Here is a 17,601-nt window from a genome sequence, read left to right on the forward strand (position 1 = left end):
TTGTATACATACTATTTTTTAGTGGTTTTCGATTCTCAGAGAGCAAGTAACCCCAGTCTCCTACAATGTTACTCCATGTAGTTTTGTTCCAAGCCGATATCGACAAACCATCACACTCTAACCAGGCTATTCTAGGTACAATTAGGTCCGCATGCGTAGCTTTGTGTACCGATGAGAAAAACTCATAGAGGAATTCAATATTTGTATTAGAGGCAAAAACCTCTGCATCAAAAACTAAAAGAAAGACTTTGTGAGAAATTCCTCTTACCGATATAAAATTATATCCCTGAAGTACTATCCGCTCTTGGAGAGAATCTGCCCATTCGATTCCAGCTGTGACTCCTATCAGGCTCCTGCTGAGTGTTTCCTTGAAATCTTCATCAATTGTCCCATTTATGGTTCTGAACAGAGGCTGCTCCACAATATAATCTTTTATACCGCTGGACTTTGTATTGGATTGGGATTTCCATTTTGACTTGTTTGCTCTTTCAGCAGCTGCTTCCTTCTTGTCACTATGGTTTGTGTCCTTCTTGTCCTCTGAAGAATCCATCTTATCCTTCCCTGACTTTCTATCAGAAATTTTAACCATCAGTTTCCAACGGCCCATCTGTTTCTGGTGGAAATTTCTAACTAGTGTTTCTGCTAGACCCAGATTATCAACTATTATGAACCCAATCCTGTTATTACGGATATCTCTTTTCCTAGGCAGGATAATATCCTTGATCAGCCTCTGTTTATTGAAGAACAACCAAATGTCTCTGACCGAAGCTTCAGGGGGGAGATTTACCACCATAACTGAAAACCACTTCCTGTTGTCAACTCTTTCCTTGATAGTAGGTCTCTTTGCTTCCTTCTCATTTCTACTATCTTCAGATACAACTCTAGCATAAGATTTAGTTTCTGGAACATCCTTGTCTACTGCTATTATCTTCCTTTTCCCATTGATCGCATCTCTTGTGACCCTAAACCACTGGTTTCCATCGCTTGCAAACTTCTCTGTCTTTTTGAAATTTGAAAATTTGAAACTTTCTCTCTCTTGCTTCTCTCTCATCTTTTGTACTATAGTTCTATAACTTTCTTCAACAATGTCGTTATAGTCTATGGTAATAGTAGTACTCCTACTTTTCATGACTTAACTGCTCGATAAACCTACCATCTTGACCACTTTTTTTCTTTAACAATTAAACCATCACACTTTCTTGGATCCCATGCATTTCAGTTTTTTTTATATCACAGGCCCAGGTCTTAGACTGGTTCGAGATGGGTCAACCAATTTGTTGTCATGGAAGTTAGTTGTTAGGAGTTAGTTGTTTTAGAGGGAAAAACAGTTATAAGTAGACCACTACTCTGTCATAGCAGCTTATCTGTTTTCATGAACCATTTCTCTACTGTAATTCTGTTTCTTCCTCTATTTCTCTGTACTTCCATTACTCTGTGTTAATACTATCTCTTTTCATAACAAGTGGTATCAGAGCCTTCGATTCTCCGGCGAAAATGGCGTCAAGCACTCGCTCCAGATCAACGGAAGATTCTTGGCGAGATATCGAAAATCGCATTCAAGAAGTCAATACGGCTTGCCATAAACACATTGAGAAGACAACTTCAGCCATGGAATCAAAGATTATCAGCAAAATCGATCAATTAGTTTCGCTGGTTACAAACTGTGATGCTAAGATTGAGCTGTATAATTCGACCATGGAGGATCGCATACAAGCAAGAATTGGGGGAGCCATCAAGAATCTCAATCTCGTTAAGACAGTGGGAAGAGATGGACAGATCTTAGTGGACAAATCGCCATTGTTGCGAACTCCTGGAAGTTCAGCTCAAGCCAAGGGAGACGGAGAAGGTAATAGTGTTGTGGATGGATCATTTAAGTGGCAGTTTCGTCAACCAAGAATGGAAATTCCAAGTTTCAATGGAGAAAATCCTAGGGACTGGATTCGTAAATGTAACAAATTCTTTTTACTACATCAAGTAAGTGATAAAGTTAGAATGGACATTATTGAGATGTTCTTGGAAGGGAAGGCTGATGTCTGGTTTCAGAGTATTAAACTGATTCAAGAAAACATTTCTTGGCCTGAGTTTTGTGAAGTTGTAGCAAAAAGATTTGGGAAAAAAGGGGGGTTGGATGAGCAGGAAGAATTTAATAAATTGGTGCAGAATGGTACTGTTCTTGAGTATGTGGAGAGGTTTGAAGAATTGAAGTCAGTAGTGCTGGGTAGAAATCCACATTTAGATGAGGTTTATTTCATTGCTAGTTTCATATCAGGATTAAAAGGGGAACTTAAACCAATGGTAAGACTTATGAAACCAAAGACCCTGTTGGATGCAATAGAAATAGCACAATACCAGGAACAAACTGTTGATATTTTGGTGAAGAAAGCTGATAACAAGAAGGGTGGTATGAATCTGAAATGGAATGGAGGAGACAAGAAGAATGGGGAGTCAGAAGCTGTTACAAAAGAAAAGGGAACTAATGGGAAAGATTTGTTTAAGAAAATATCACCAGAAGAGTTCCAATATAGAAGAAACAACCACCTGTGTTATAAATGTGGGGATAAATATTCTCAAGGGCATCAGTGCAAGAATCAACAATACACATTTATGTTGGTTGAGGAAGGAGAAAATGATTTGTTAAAAGAAGTATTAGAAGAGGAGGAAGAAGAGGGCACAATAGCAGAAGTTTCCTTGAATGCATTGTCTGAAAAGATTAATAGGAAGACTATTACCTTGGAAGGGGTAATCCAGAATACTCAAGTAAAGATGTTAACTGATACAGGCAGTACTCTGAGCTTTGTTGATAACAAGATTGTTAACAAGTTAAAATTAAACAAGGTAAAATGTGAGGGAATTTCTGTGCAATTAGCTGATGGGAGAAGAGTTGTCAGTGAGTTTTATGTGCCAAAAGTGAAATGGAGAATACAGCAATATGAATTTGTTTTTGATCTGAGAATAATTGACATTGCTGGTTGGGATTTCATTCTAGGAGTAGACTGGTTGGAACAGTTTAGCCCTATTCTATTTGACTTCAAAAAGCTTTATCTGAAATTGAATGCTGAGTCTGAGACAGGATCACAGATGTTATTAAATGGGAGAGTGGAAAAAGCTACACTGCAGTTGGTCAGAGGCAAAGAATTACAATTACTTAACAGGAATTTGGTTCAACAAAAGATGGCAGAAAAAGTATGTGCAGCAGAAGGAAAAACTGATATACCAGGTTCAATTTCTACCTTAATTGACAAGTATTCTAAAGTTTTTGAAGTGCCAGTAGGATTACCACCAGCTAGAAATATAGATCATGAAATTCCATTACAAGAAGGGTCTGTTCCATTCAAATTAAAACCATATAGATATCCACATTCTCAGAAAACTGAGATTGAAGATCAGGTGCAGCAAATGTTAAATAGTGGAATTATTAAAAACAGCAACAGTCCATTTGCATCTCCAGTTATATTGGTTAGAAAGAAGGATGATACATGGAGATTTTGTGTGGATTATAGACATCTTAATAAACTCACTATTAAGGACAGATTTCCCATTCCTAATATAGATGAGTTGTTGGATGAATTACATGGAGCACAGCTGTTTACAAAATTAGATTTAAGGGCTGGATACCATCAGATATTAGTAAAACCAGCTGATACATATAAAACTGCTTTCCAAACTCACCATGGGCATTTTGAGTTTGTGGTGATGCCATTTGGATTGACAAATGCACCTGCAACTTTTCAATCACTGATGAATCAAGTTTTTAAGCCCTTTCTCAGGAAATTTGTACTAGTTTTTTTTGATGACATACTAGTTTACAGTCCTAGTTTGGAATTGCATGTTCAGCATCTGGAATTGGTTTTGAAATTGTTGGAAGATAATCAGTTATATGCAAAGCAGTCTAAATGTTCATTTGCCACTAGTTCTGTGGAATATTTGGGTCACCTGATTTCTGGGAAGGGAGTTAGTATGGATCCAGGAAAAATCTCTAGCATTGTGAATTGGCCAATTCCTGATTCTGTTAAGACATTGAGGGGATTTTTAGGACTTTCTGGGTATTACAGAAGATTCATTAAACATTATGGTATGATCACAAGACCATTAACTGAGTTACTCAAGAAAGATGGATTCCAGTGGAATGAACAAGCAACTGCAGCTTTCAATACCTTGAAGACAGCCTTATGTGCAGCTCCTGTGTTGGCAATGCCCAATTTTTCAGAGGCTTTTATAGTGGAGACAGATGCCTGTGCTACTGGTATGGGGGCTGTATTAATGCAGCAAGGAAAGCCAATATCTTACTTGAGCAAATCATTTAACAAGAGAAACTTGGGATTTTCTGTTTATGAAAAAGAATTATTGGCATTAGTGTTGGCTGTTACTAAGTGGAGACATTATTTGATGGGTCATCATTTCATAATTAGGACAGATCATCAGTCTCTAAAATTCTTGTTGGAGCAGCCTTTACACACCTCATTACAGTATAAATGGTTGTCAAAGCTACTAGGATTGGATTATGAAATCCAATATAAAAAAGGGGTAGAAAATACAGTGGCAGATGCACTATCCAGGGTTGAAATTGTGGACAACAGTGCTGAAGAAGTAGCAAACATCACAGCAATTTCTGAGTTGAAACCTGTCTGGTTACAACAGTTTGTGCAAGGGATTTTGAAGAAAAAAGGGAAGATTTATTTGGGAGGGACTGGTGGAGTAAGGCAACAAGTTATGGAAGCTTTACATAACTCCTCTTTAGGGGGACATTCTGGTCAAAATGCCTGCATACAAAGGCTTAAAATTGTTTTTTACTGGCCAAGGATGAAGCATGATATGGTGGACTGGATTAAGAATTGTGAGGTTTGTCAGAGATATAAGAGTGAACATTTGTCTTCTCCAGGATTGTTGCAGCCATTGGTGATTCCTTCAACACCTTGGAAAGATATATCCATGGATTTTGTGGAGAAATTACCAGAATCTCAGGGCTCTAATGTTGTACTGGTTGTTATTGACAGATTATCCAAATATGGGCATTTTATAGCCTTGAATCATCCTTTCAATGCTGAAGATGTGGCAAATGTGTTCTTAGACCAAGTTTTTAGGCTACATGGTTTGCCAGATACCATTGTGTGTGATAGAGATAAAATTTTTACTAGCAAATTCTGGATGACAGTGTTTGATCAGTTGGGAGTAAAACTGCAGTTCACTTCAGCTTACCATCCTCAAAGTGATGGTCAAACAGAAAGATTAAATCAATGCTTGGAAGCATATCTAAGGTGTTTTGCTGGTGAGAGACCTAGTACTTGGAGGAAGTGGTTAGGAATGGCTGAGTATTGGTACAATACTTCTTTTCATACCAGTATGGGAATGACTCCTCATGAGGCTATATATGGAGTAAAGCCAGTTCTTTTAAACATGGGCAAGCTGCAAGATCTATTACTACCAGTGGCTCAGAATTTACTAGAGCAAAGGGAACAAATACTACAGCAGCTGAAAGACAATTTGGGAAAAGCACAGCAGAGAATGAAATATTATGCAGACCAAAAGAGGACTGAAAGACACTTCCAAGAGGGAGAATGGGTATTTCTGAAATTACAACCATATAGACAGAAGTCAGTAGCTGTGAGAACTTGTTTCAAGCTAGCAGCAAGGTTTTATGGACCATTTCAGATAGAAAAGAAGATTGGTGAGGTGGCCTACAAACTCAGGTTACCAGACCATTGCAGGATACATCCTGTTTTTCATGTGTCTTTACTCAAGAAATATATAGGACAGACACCTGTAAGCTCAGGAACTTTGCCTGAGTATGATCAAGAGGATGTGATGATCTTGACACCTGAAAAGGTACTGCAGAGGAGACAAGTAAGTAAGGGAAACCAGACGGTGGTGCAATGGTTGATCAAATGGAAGGACTTGGATATGACTGAAGCATCATGGGAGGATTGCAGAGTAATTACAAATCAATTTCCTCAATTCAAAGCTTGAGGACAAGCTTTTTGTTAAGGGGAGGCATTTGTCATGGAAGTTAGTTGTTAGGAGTTAGTTGTTTTAGAGGGAAAAACAGTTATAAGTAGACCACTACTCTGTCATAGCAGCTTATCTGTTTTCATGAACCATTTCTCTACTGTAATTCTGTTTCTTCCTCTATTTCTCTGTACTTCCATTACTCTGTGTTAATACTATCTCTTTTCATAACATTTGTTAACCTGTTTAAAACCCTCGTGAAGTAGTTTCTGGCGGCCCATTATAAATGTTTTCTATTTCAATTTATTGCGAATTGTAGCCCATCTGAACTGGGTCCTCGAATACTCGGTTTGTATATATATTCAACAGCCCGGATTTAGATTGATATATGATTATTGGTCCAGGTGAAAGTTTAAAGGGCCCAAGTCCAGATTGAATCGTGACGACTGTTATTGGTACAATTCTTTTTTACTTTTTTTTGTGCAAGTAAGCTAAACCGTGAAATATAACTATAAAATATTAAAGCATGATTTGTACTTATTCAAATCCGGGATTTTTAATCATTAAAAAGAAAAACACGATCTAAAGCGAACCCAAATAGACTTTCAATCATATTTGATAGAAAACAAATAAATCATAAAAACAAATAATGGATTGAAAGAATTTATACAAATTGTATAATATTTATTTATAGTATCTTTTGATTATTTTTACTTGCAGATCGGAGATAATTTTAATATCCTATTCGACTTATTCAACAATAAAAATCAATTCGAATAATTTCCAAATAGGATGTAAAAAATATTCACACAAAAGGACACGTTTTTATACATAAGAGCAACTCCAAGGCATTAGACCTTTTAGGTAAAAATGTTTATGTGGCACATACATGGCATCTAAGTGGCACATTTTAGATAATAGGTAAAAATTCTACACTCCAACCATGACCCTTTAGCAAAAAAATATAGATAACTAAAATTGGGGTTGTTACATTTGTAAAACATCTAAAGCTATTATGTATAATTTTAGATAATATAATTATACATAATACCATTGGAGTGAAACTAGAACCTCTTAGCTATAATTTTATATGATTATCTATATATTATATTATAGCTAACAAATTACCTACTTATATATAATAAGCGTAAAAGAGATAATTTGGTCGCATGGTCCTTTGGTCTAAAAGCTTATCATCCGTTGGATCGTATATTGAACAAATAGGCACCGTTAGATTAGAACAAAATTAATTTCTGTTTTATAAGGCAACTGATATCTACTTGCATTTTAATTCCTTTTCTGAATCCAAAACAAATTCTGTCTTTCAAGTGTTTTCGATTTTTTTTATTAAGTCGCATTATAATAATTCTAATATAAAATACATTTATATTAGAACACATATTTTTAACCCCTTTTCCTAATCCAAAACAAATTATGCCTTCTACTTGCATGCATGTTTATGATTTATTTTTTTAGTCAAAAACAAATTACAACCAAAATCTTCGAAACATAAAATTTGTCAAGATCTTCTATATAAACTACTTCATATCAGCCTCATCTTAACCCCATTCCTGCGTCTTCTTCTTCAAAGATTTTAACTTGGAAATCTCCCGATGTTTCTTTTGGCCTCAATCTTAACAAAGTTTGCAACGGTTCTTTCTTCCCCAAACTTCTCCACCAAACTCACAAAGGTAATTAGCTTCTCTCTTTTTTTACCGTTATTTGATAAATTGCTATGTATTTGTTTTATTAATTTTTTCTGTTTGTCTAAATTATATTGATTTATTCAATTTTTCGAAGATAACGACATGGATTTGCATGACGAATCAAATAATATGAATGAAAAACAGAGAATTGAACGTAACAAGGGTCGTAGAGAACGGTACATACTACGTCAAGAACAAAACAAGCAACAACATACAGGTAGAGCAGTAGAACAATCAATACACCAATTCTTAATGAAATTAGGTACTTACTCATCAGTCAGTAAATTACTCCAGATGATAGTGTATTGTGTAAATTTCATTTGAAAACCTATGGTCAGTGTATTCTTAATGCAAATGTGTTTTTGAGTTTTTAGTTGGCAAATTAACTTTCCAGTAGGAATATTACTGATCAAATATAAGTGAACTTAAAAAAATTTTTAAATTATGGAAAACTTATATTTTGGATTCAATTCAACTAAAATTTAAGATAAATTCTAAACTATACGAACATCATATAAAAATTATATAATTTACAACAGTTCTGACTATGTTTATTGGGTTGTTTATATATGGATTTATAGGCCTCCTTTAATTATAATATGTAAAAAATATATATTTTAACATTCTCATTAAAACATATATATTTGACCTAATTTAAAATTAATTATTTGAAGAATTTATTCGGCTGCTAAATAATTTTTTTTATTTAATCACGTTATTCTATCATAATTTTACTTTCAATAAAAATTAGTTAAATCTAAAATATAAATCTTTATTTGACTGAAAAATTTTAATTTATTCTTTATAAATTAAATTATTTCACACCATCTAAAATATATTCAAAAATTCATAACTAATTAAAAAGTACCCGAGTCTTGCACGGGCTATAAGCTAGTATAAATAAGACCTTTGGAGATGCTCTAACAGCTGGCATTCTGGCAATATTATACGCGTCTTATTTGCACATTATTCACTTTTAACAATTATCTAGCTGTCATTATCAACAGTAACGTTGAATTTTGTCCATCAAAAATTTGTTTTTCATTAGATAATTAATAATTTCAACAAATAATTTTCAGTTCGGTTTGTATAATAACAAGAAAGATTAGTGAAAATAAATATGATTACTCTATGCCCACTGTACGTTAGGGAATTGGTGTAGTAGGGTTTAGGCCTCTCCTTCGCTTCTTTTCCTCCATCTCCCTCAACTCGGCCGTCAGTCATCTCTCTCTCTCTCTCTCCCTCCCTCCTCTCTCTCTCTCCCCCTCTCTCCCCCTCTCTCTTCGGTCTATGTATCTCTAGGTGTGTGTTTGTAATGGCTGCTACTACCAAAGCTTCAAAGCAATCGAGCTTACCGGAGCTTTCAATATCCTCGCCGCTGTTCGAGAAGAGAATCGAGTTCCACATAGCTCGCAAGCCTTTCACTGGCTTCAGCAACAGCGGCGGAACGTTTCAATTGGAGACTCTCAATCCGTCGACATCTAATTCATCGCAATTTAAGAGTAATTCGTTAGTTAAAAAGACTGATTCGGTAGAATTGAAAGATAATGGATTTGATCCGGAGCTTAGTTATCAGATCTCTTTTAGGAGAATTGTAAGTTAGTTTCATATATTTATATGACTGTGAATGACTGTGTAATGTGTGGTCATGATTGTGATTGTGTTGGTTTTTACAGGGTGCTGGTTTGATGAATCTTGGAAACACTTGTTTTTTGAATTCGGTGTTACAGTGTTTGACGTATACGGAGCCTTTGGCTGCGTATTTGCAAAGTGGAAGGCATCAGTTGTCTTGTGAGTTTATTATGATTTAATTGCTTAAATGTAGTATGCCTAGTAGGCACATGTAAAATGCATTCAATAGAATCTTGTGTATAAAGTGTACGGCATTTTGGTTTAGGTTTATGATTTAATTGTTTTGTGTGAGTAATTCCATTAGCATTAAAGTAGTTAAAGTTTAGTCAAATGATTAACATGTTCTGAAAAAACAAGACAGCTGAACTCTGAAGTGTTAGGTCTAGTTTTATGTATGTGCTTCTTTGAGTTATTCCTGCTCAACCGCGCAAGTCAATATTCCGACCTAAGTAGTTAGGTTTTCTGGTAGGTAGTCGAATGCTCTACTTACTCAAAGATTGTTGTAGGATTTCTAGGAACATATGTTTATTACTATGTAGTCTTAGCACAAATGATATTATGGATAGTTTATCCTTTTTCCCCCTATGGCAGAATGCTATATAATTGGTCAAATCTGGGTGTTACGAACTATTGCATTGAACAAATAACCCGGGGACCGGGGTCAGTAGTTACCGGGTTGTTATCGACTTATTGATTATACTTGGTTTGTGCTGGAAAGATATTGTGCACTTATATTTTTTGTAATCTGATAATTGAAGGTCGTACTGCTGGGTTTTGTGCTTTGTGTGCCATCCAAAAACATGTTAGCAGTGCTCGACAGTCGACTGGGAGAATATTAGCACCGAAGGAGATAGTCTCAAACTTGCGATGTATCCTTGATCTTTTAAGTTGATCAGTAGTTTAAAAGGTTCTACTTTTATAGCTGTGTAGAAGTTTCACAAATAGAACTTGCATATTTTTTGTTCCATATTTGTGATTCAGTCCTTTTGCTGTTGAACTTTTCAATGTCATAGACTGGGATCCAACTTCTCCATTACACGGAGAAAGTTTTGATTGTGAATATATGCTACGCTTATGTTTAAATAGCACATTGCAGATATGCAATCCAGGAATATTCCAGGTTTTGTATGTCATTATTCTCATGTCGTTAAGATATTTTATTCTCACACTCCTTGATATTTTAGATTCTCCTTAATTAAGTGATTAGGTATATCACGCAATTTTCGAAACTCCAGGCAGGAGGATGCTCACGAGTACATGGTGAATTTGTTGGAATCAATGCACAAATGCTGCTTACCTTCAGGAGTACCTAGTGAGTCACCGAGTGCTTACGACAAAAGTTCGGTCCACAAGATCTTTGGTGGTCGCCTCCGCAGTCAGGTACCCCTTGTCCATTATGTTTTCCTGCCTTCTTTCTTATGTGGGAGTCATAGAGTCTTCTTTCAAGGCATACTATGTATTGTTTGTTGATAATGATGATGTGAAACATAGAAAGTTAGATAGGTATCCCATTTGTCCTTATTCTGTGGAAAGCTATGTGGTCTTGATAATTTTGTATTTAAACCATTGTTATTTTATTATTTTTTTGCAGGTGAAATGTATGCAGTGTTCCTATACATCTGATAAGTTTGATCCATTCCTGGACTTGAGTCTTGAAATTGTCAAGGCAGATTCACTACAGAGGGCACTAACTCATTTCACTGCCAAAGAATTTTTAGACGGAGGGGAGAAGCATTACCAATGTCAACAATGCAAGCAGAAAGTTAAGGCTCTGAAGCAGCTTACAATTTACAAGGCACCTTATGTTCTCACAATCCACCTAAAGCGGTTTAGCTCACATCTAGCTGGACAAAAGATTGACAAAAGGATCCATTTTGGAACTACTTTGGACTTGAAACCGTTTGTAACGGATCCATGTGTAAGTTTGTAGTTGTAGTTTAAAAAGAAACAAGAGATTCTTATATTCTTTACATGCAAGTTTAATTTACTAACTTTGAAAAATACGTAAAAGTATGAATTTGGTTCTCCTGATCTGTGCATTCACCCATTTTGACCTTTTTTTTTATAAAAAATATCGTTTATTGCTACCACACTGGTTTAAGAGTTCTAGGAGTCATGTTAAATGAGTAGTTGATGAATAGATGGTTTTATATTCTTGAGGAAGAATTAGATAGAATACTTACAACCACAAGTTTATAACCCTATACCATATATGACTTTATTGTGCCATCAGATTTATCAAAAATAACCAGTTGTTTCGGATTATATAAACTGCATTTACCATAAGTGGGCTACATGAATCCCTTGATTTTCCAAATTCTGTTCTATACTGCCAGGAACTTAAATCAAATGCAGTAAAACTAAAATTTATTGATTTCTAGCGGAGATTAGTTTCCAGATAATTAGAGAGATGATTTGCTAAGAAAGTTGTTATAGAAAGAGAAATAATTAACAGAAAACATAGAGAGAGGAGTGGTGGAAATGATTACTTATCTTTGAAATCAATATAATAGATACACAGACTGTTTAAGATAGATATTGTATTATTGTGACATTAGTTTGCACTTAACCATTAAATAATGAATAAAAAGTATATATATGAAAGAGAAAATTGTGCTAAACTTTTTTATGTGTATATATGTATATATATTTGCAATATTCTGATAAGATGAGATGTTATTACTTATACATAGGATTAGTGGAAATGTAGTGAATTTTATCATCTAGGTGTGAATAAATGTAGGTCATTCTTTTTCCTTAGTCAGTAATTTGATATATTGATATCCCTTCACTTGTATAATTGTCTCATTTAGCTTACACAAAGGCTTGTACATGAATATGCTTAATATGTTTATATAAATTCTGATTGTATAAAAATATACATTTAAAAAAAAAATTGTGAAACGTCTTCTGTGGGCATCTTTCTCTGGCCAGGAAGAAAGCAATGTAAATTTGTGAGTAACATCAAAGAAAAAACAAAGAATGCGAAGAAGAAAGGAAAAAAAGAAGAGAAACTATAGATGTTCTATGATGAAATTTGTAAGAATGGATAGGATGGAGGATTGAGCATTCATTCTCAAATTGGTGAGATTGAGAGTATTTATAAATAGGAATGGAGTGGGTGAAGGCAATAAAATTATATGTGTATTTGTGTACAATAAAATAGGACAAACATCATTTTATTCCCACATAATTTCAATTCCTCCAAACAAACACAACATTATGTTTACGAAGTTGAATGGGCAGAGAAAAAGTAACAATAAATTCCACAAAATTGTGTGTGTGTTTTGATTATTAATTTTAAAATGTACTGCTGTTGGTTGTTGAAAGTCTTCTGTGGCTGAGGCCCTTGGATACTGATTATTTTATGTTTCTAACTATCTTAGTGAAGATATTTGCTCCTAATCTTTCCTTGGAATAGTCTTAAATTATATTCTGTCTCTGCATGCTAATGCAATATTTTTATTGTTGTAAGTTGTATACATCTGATGTTGCTATATGGCAAGATAAATGCATATATTGGTGAATTCTGGTTCGATGTAATTCATGTGTATTAAATATAACTGTTTTTCTTGCTGTTGATTTACATCGCAGGATGGAGATTTAAAATACACCTTATATGGTGTTTTGGTTCATGCCGGATGGAGCACTCACTCTGGTCACTATTATTGCTTTGTACGCACATCAAGTGGCATGTGGTACTCACTTGACGACAATCGGGTACTAGAAATGACCATATTTTTTTAGGGTCATGCGGCTGTTTGTTTTTAGTTGTGACTGTGGCTATCTTGCTTAGTGCAATTGTCCTATAATATAACACTAGTAATGTGTTGAAAATTAATTTTGGATACATGTATTTATTGACAGGTTATTCAAGTTAGTGAAAAAATGGTGTTGGAGCAGAAAGCATACATGCTATTCTACTATCGAGAGAGAAGAAATTTCTCTTCAAACAAGTCTTTTGATGTTCAGAAACACAGTACGAATTCCTCAGAGAAAGTTAAGCTTTCTTGTGGTTTCAATCAAGAATTGAAAGAAACCCTTAGTGGTCAAACCGAGAAGAAAGTGAGTGGTTCAATCTCCTCTGCTGCAATTGCACAAAGCAATTCATTAGTTGGGGCTGTACCAGGAAAACCTGTAATTAAAGATGCTGCAGTTGAGTGCATGACAGCAAAGAAGGATGCTCTGGTGGAACACCTTTCTAGTCAAGCTGGTGTAGAATGTTTGCTCCAAAAGGATTCATCTGCTAACCCCACAATCACAGCAATTAATGAGAAAGCAGTTGAATGTGCTAACAATCTGATTAATGCTTCCAACTCTGACAATGTTCTGAAATCGGGTAACGGTGACGCTTTATGTGACTCGGGTGCAAGATTGCCAAAGGGTAGCGATTATAAAAACTCTGAAAAAGGACTTCATGATGCAGTGGCTATATCAACAAACTCTGGCCTTCTTGATACATGTTCTAGAGTTGCTCCTGAAAAGGCCTTTTCTGGAGAGGTATATGAATTCCCTGTAGTCTTGAGGGTAGATTTATATTTTTTTTTTTGCCTATGATCTGCATTGTACAGTTATGTTTTCTGTTTGAATGTATCGTCTCATTTAGTGCGATTTGTGACATTTTTTTGCAGAAATCTAGATGTATACCAATAAATAAGAGCAACACTCTTACGACTGCAAGCGCAACAGCCTTGAATAATTTTCAGGTATCTATCTCTGCAAATGATTCAGCTTTCATTTGTAGTGCAGTAATGTTTGACTTTTATTCACTATAAGTTGGATAATATTGTTCAGGTTATTAAACAGGCAACAATACCAGAAATATCAACTCCGCCAATCAGGAAACATAAATCAATGCAAAAGGTCCATGAAGAAAAATCAAACCGAAGGCTTAAAAAGCTCCCAAGGTGTCCAACCATGAAAATGCAATTGAGCTCAAAGTTCATATGTGCACGGAAGAAGAAATTTAAAAGAAGTAGAAAGGGTAAATTGGTGAGCGCAGCTCTCATTCAGAAAGGTCCGGTGCATGTAGATAGTATTCCTTTAGATCTTGAGCCATCTACTTCCTACCAAACAAAGCTATCTGGCGGTTTAGATCACTCTCAAAGAGGACGCAAGAATTTTGGTTCTAAGAAAAAAGAGAACAGTGGTGTGGTAAACAATATAGTCCCAAACATAAATAATGATTCTATGACTAACAATAAAGTAGAGATCGGAGGAAGAAGTGGCCAGAATGGTGCTATACTTGCTTGCAATAATCCCACAGAAAAGTTTCCAGTCAGAGCTTCAGCAGGGAATTTGTTGGATGCTAGAGGTCCTTGCTATCCAAAAGATAACACTAAAGAGTCTATACAAAATGGGTTGATGAGTGTGCTTACCCGAGATTTAGAGGAGACAAAAGGTGATATTATTATTATTTTTTTTAATATTCTTACAGTTCTGTCAAAAATCTGTGCTACATTAAAAAACTTGTTACAGAAGCATGAGTAACTTTCTTTTTTGCCTTGTCCAGTTGCACGGTGGGACGAGATAGGTACAACGGACTATACAGAGCGAAGTGATGTAGGGAATGGCAGTATCGGACATGTTGGAGACGAATGGTAAAGTCGAATTATAGAAACTTTTTTGATAATCAAATGGTTAAAAAGTCACTTTTATGTTGGTAATGTTAATATATTATCATGAGATAATCCATAAGGTTAGTGTCAGTAGTTAAGGTTATGAAGTTAAGTTTTATTCGGTGCCTGGAGCAATAAATTATTCTGCAGACTACAGTAGTGTGTGGTTACTATTCAATTGAAATTAGGCATGTTGACCTGGGTTAGTGTCTCCCTTGCTCCTCTCCCCTGCTGCTCCACCTCATACTTATTTTATTCCCTGTTAAAAGTTAAAACCTTTATATTTGCAAGTGGTAGTCTATTACTATGTGCGGAATTTTACATTGCTGCTCCCTTCTATATATTACAGCCCTTGGCATAGTGTATTTAGTGTATAATGAATGTTACTATTACCATCTGGTTCTGTGATTGAAATGTTGTCTTGCCTATTTTTTCTCCTTTAGAAAACATGTACACACTTGAATAATTTGGTGATGGAAGATTTTTTTTTACGATAATATATTGATCAGAAGTCTCAACTATGGTCACATTTCTCCTTGCTTGATTATTCTTTCATTATTATGCGGGCTACACTAATATTGTATGGATACTAATCTTTAATTGCAAAATATCAACACTCACCAGGGACGAAGAATATGATAGAGGAAAAAGGAAAAAGGTGAAGAGTTTCGTGAATGACTTCGGTGGACCGAATCCTTTCCAGGAAATTGCGACTATGCGAACAAAGTCGAAGAAAGCAAAGATGGATTATTCTAGTTCTGGAAATAAACCATTCCGGATATGAGGACAGAGAAGCAAAGATGGACTATTCTAGCTCAGCTTTAAAGTTTATATATATTGATGTTTCGAATGCAAATGCATGGCGAGCAGCTCTAGAATAATCTGATTTTTGGAAAGTTTTGGGTCCTTGGTCTTTTGATTTTTTTTTAATTTACCGGAATAAGCTGAAACCTAATGCTGTTTATTTATACTGCACTAATTAATGTATGGAAATGCTGGTGGGAGTAGGATTCTTTTTGAAACATTTGCAAGACTTGTTTTACACCATGTTGATGTACGCCTTCTTTTTGTTTTTCTAAGCTCTTCTGTAATTCTACTAATATTTATCATTAATGCGATTCATCATTTATATATATGCTGCTAATTTTATTTCTAAAGCTTGAGATATTTAAATTAGAAAAACATATATTAAGTCTTTTATACGATTATATATGAGTTAGATTTGTTTTAATATATTATACTATAATAATGAACCATGGCCTGTTATCTGGGCTGAGGGCGTTAGGCTGTCAAAAAACATATTTAAAATTATAAATTTCAAGAGATAGTTTTAAAAATAAAATATAATATAAATTTCAAGAGATAGTTTTATTATACTTAAAAAATATATAGCTAAATAGAGTTGAGTTGGCTCGTTGCTAGGCTTGCCACAATATATTTAAAAATAATAATTTAAAAAATATATTTAAAGTATAATATTTAAAAATATTATATTAGAATATAATGTACACGTAAATAAATTTTGAACTGACAAAGTCGACAAGTTGGACTAAAACTGATGATTTAAAACTTTTAATATTTTAAATTTAATAACACTATTGAATAGATTTATAATTTAAATTAAAATCAATTTGGTTTAATTATGGAAAGTCAAAACATATAAAATGCGTGGGAGTCCACGGTTTTGAACAACTGAATACGAGAAAATATTCGATTACTATTTACTCTCTCTATTTCAATTTATAGATTTATTTTGGAATACACACGCATATTAAGAAAAAAATTAGTTAAATATAATTTTATCTCATGTATCATTAATTAGTGCATTGATAAGTGAGAATATAGTTGAGTTTCAAAAAAATCACAATTAATATGTGAATAAATTTGTATTGAAAGAAAAGAAGGATAAGTATTTTGAGATAATTTTTTTCTCCAAAATGGACTATAAATTGAGACGGAGGGAGTAATTAATTAAGCGTTTATAAACAATCCTTTTGGGGGTCTTATTTTCGATAAACTCTGTTAATGAGCATGTTTGGCAATCATAAAAGCTGGCTTACGAGGGCTTTAAGCTGCTCCGCACCTGTTTAGGAACCCAATGTTAGAGTGGGCTTAAAGTCCAAAACAGCCCAAAAGCCAGAATTCCCTGTTAGCTACATCTCAGCTTTTCTCCGGACCGACTTTCTTCTCTTCTATCTTTTCTTGCTCTCATTTCCACTCTTTCGATTAACCCCATCCATCTTATCCCTCTTTTGGCGGCAGTTTACTACTTTACTGAAGCTGCAGTTCCTGCATTAAAATGTATTTTTTATTTTGATTTATTTTTAAAAAATTAGTCAAAATCTACTTTAAATCAAAATTAACCAAACACTTTTACTCCTTGAAATATAAGTCTTTTGACTTTTTTACACGCATTTTTAAGTCGTTTGACCGCATGTTAAAAATCATTAATTTTGAAAATTTTCTTTTTTGAATAAAAATATAAACCTTACATTTTTATTTAAAAAAATAAAAAATATTGATTTTTAGCATGCGGTCAAAGGACTAAGAAATGTGTGCAAAAAAGTCAGACGACCTGTATTTCAAAATGCAGGGAGTATTAACTTTAAGTCAAAAGCTGCTTTAATGTCAAGATTTACCAAACACTGCGATTAACTTTAAGTTCAAATACCCAAACACACACATGTAACTTAAAGTCAGAA

The 17,601-nt window shown here is 34.5% G+C and overlaps 1 protein-coding gene across 2 annotated transcripts; it reads left to right on the plus strand.

The window, feature by feature from the left end:
* The first annotated feature begins 8,769 nt into the window (after positions 1-8,769).
* LOC108223041 (ubiquitin carboxyl-terminal hydrolase 23) lies at positions 8,770-16,032 on the plus strand. Of its 2 annotated transcripts, none has more exons than XM_017397089.2 (11): positions 8,770-9,243; positions 9,326-9,440; positions 10,040-10,150; positions 10,489-10,661; positions 10,873-11,199; positions 12,876-13,001; positions 13,149-13,781; positions 13,913-13,987; positions 14,076-14,682; positions 14,794-14,881; positions 15,524-16,032. In XM_017397089.2, the coding sequence occupies exons 1-11, from the start codon at positions 8,965-8,967 to the stop codon at positions 15,681-15,683; spliced, it is 2,694 nt and encodes an 897-aa protein (XP_017252578.1). In that variant the 5' UTR covers positions 8,770-8,964; the 3' UTR covers positions 15,684-16,032. The 2 variants fall into 2 exon arrangements, with proteins under 2 accessions (XP_017252578.1, XP_017252579.1); XM_017397090.2 differs by having other exon boundaries at positions 8,797-9,243; positions 14,088-14,682.
* Positions 16,033-17,601: the final 1,569 nt, after the last annotated feature.

This window comes from Daucus carota, chromosome 5, assembly GCF_001625215.2.
Source record: "Daucus carota subsp. sativus chromosome 5, DH1 v3.0, whole genome shotgun sequence".
In the NCBI taxonomy this organism is placed as follows: Eukaryota; Viridiplantae; Streptophyta; class Magnoliopsida; order Apiales; family Apiaceae; genus Daucus; species Daucus carota.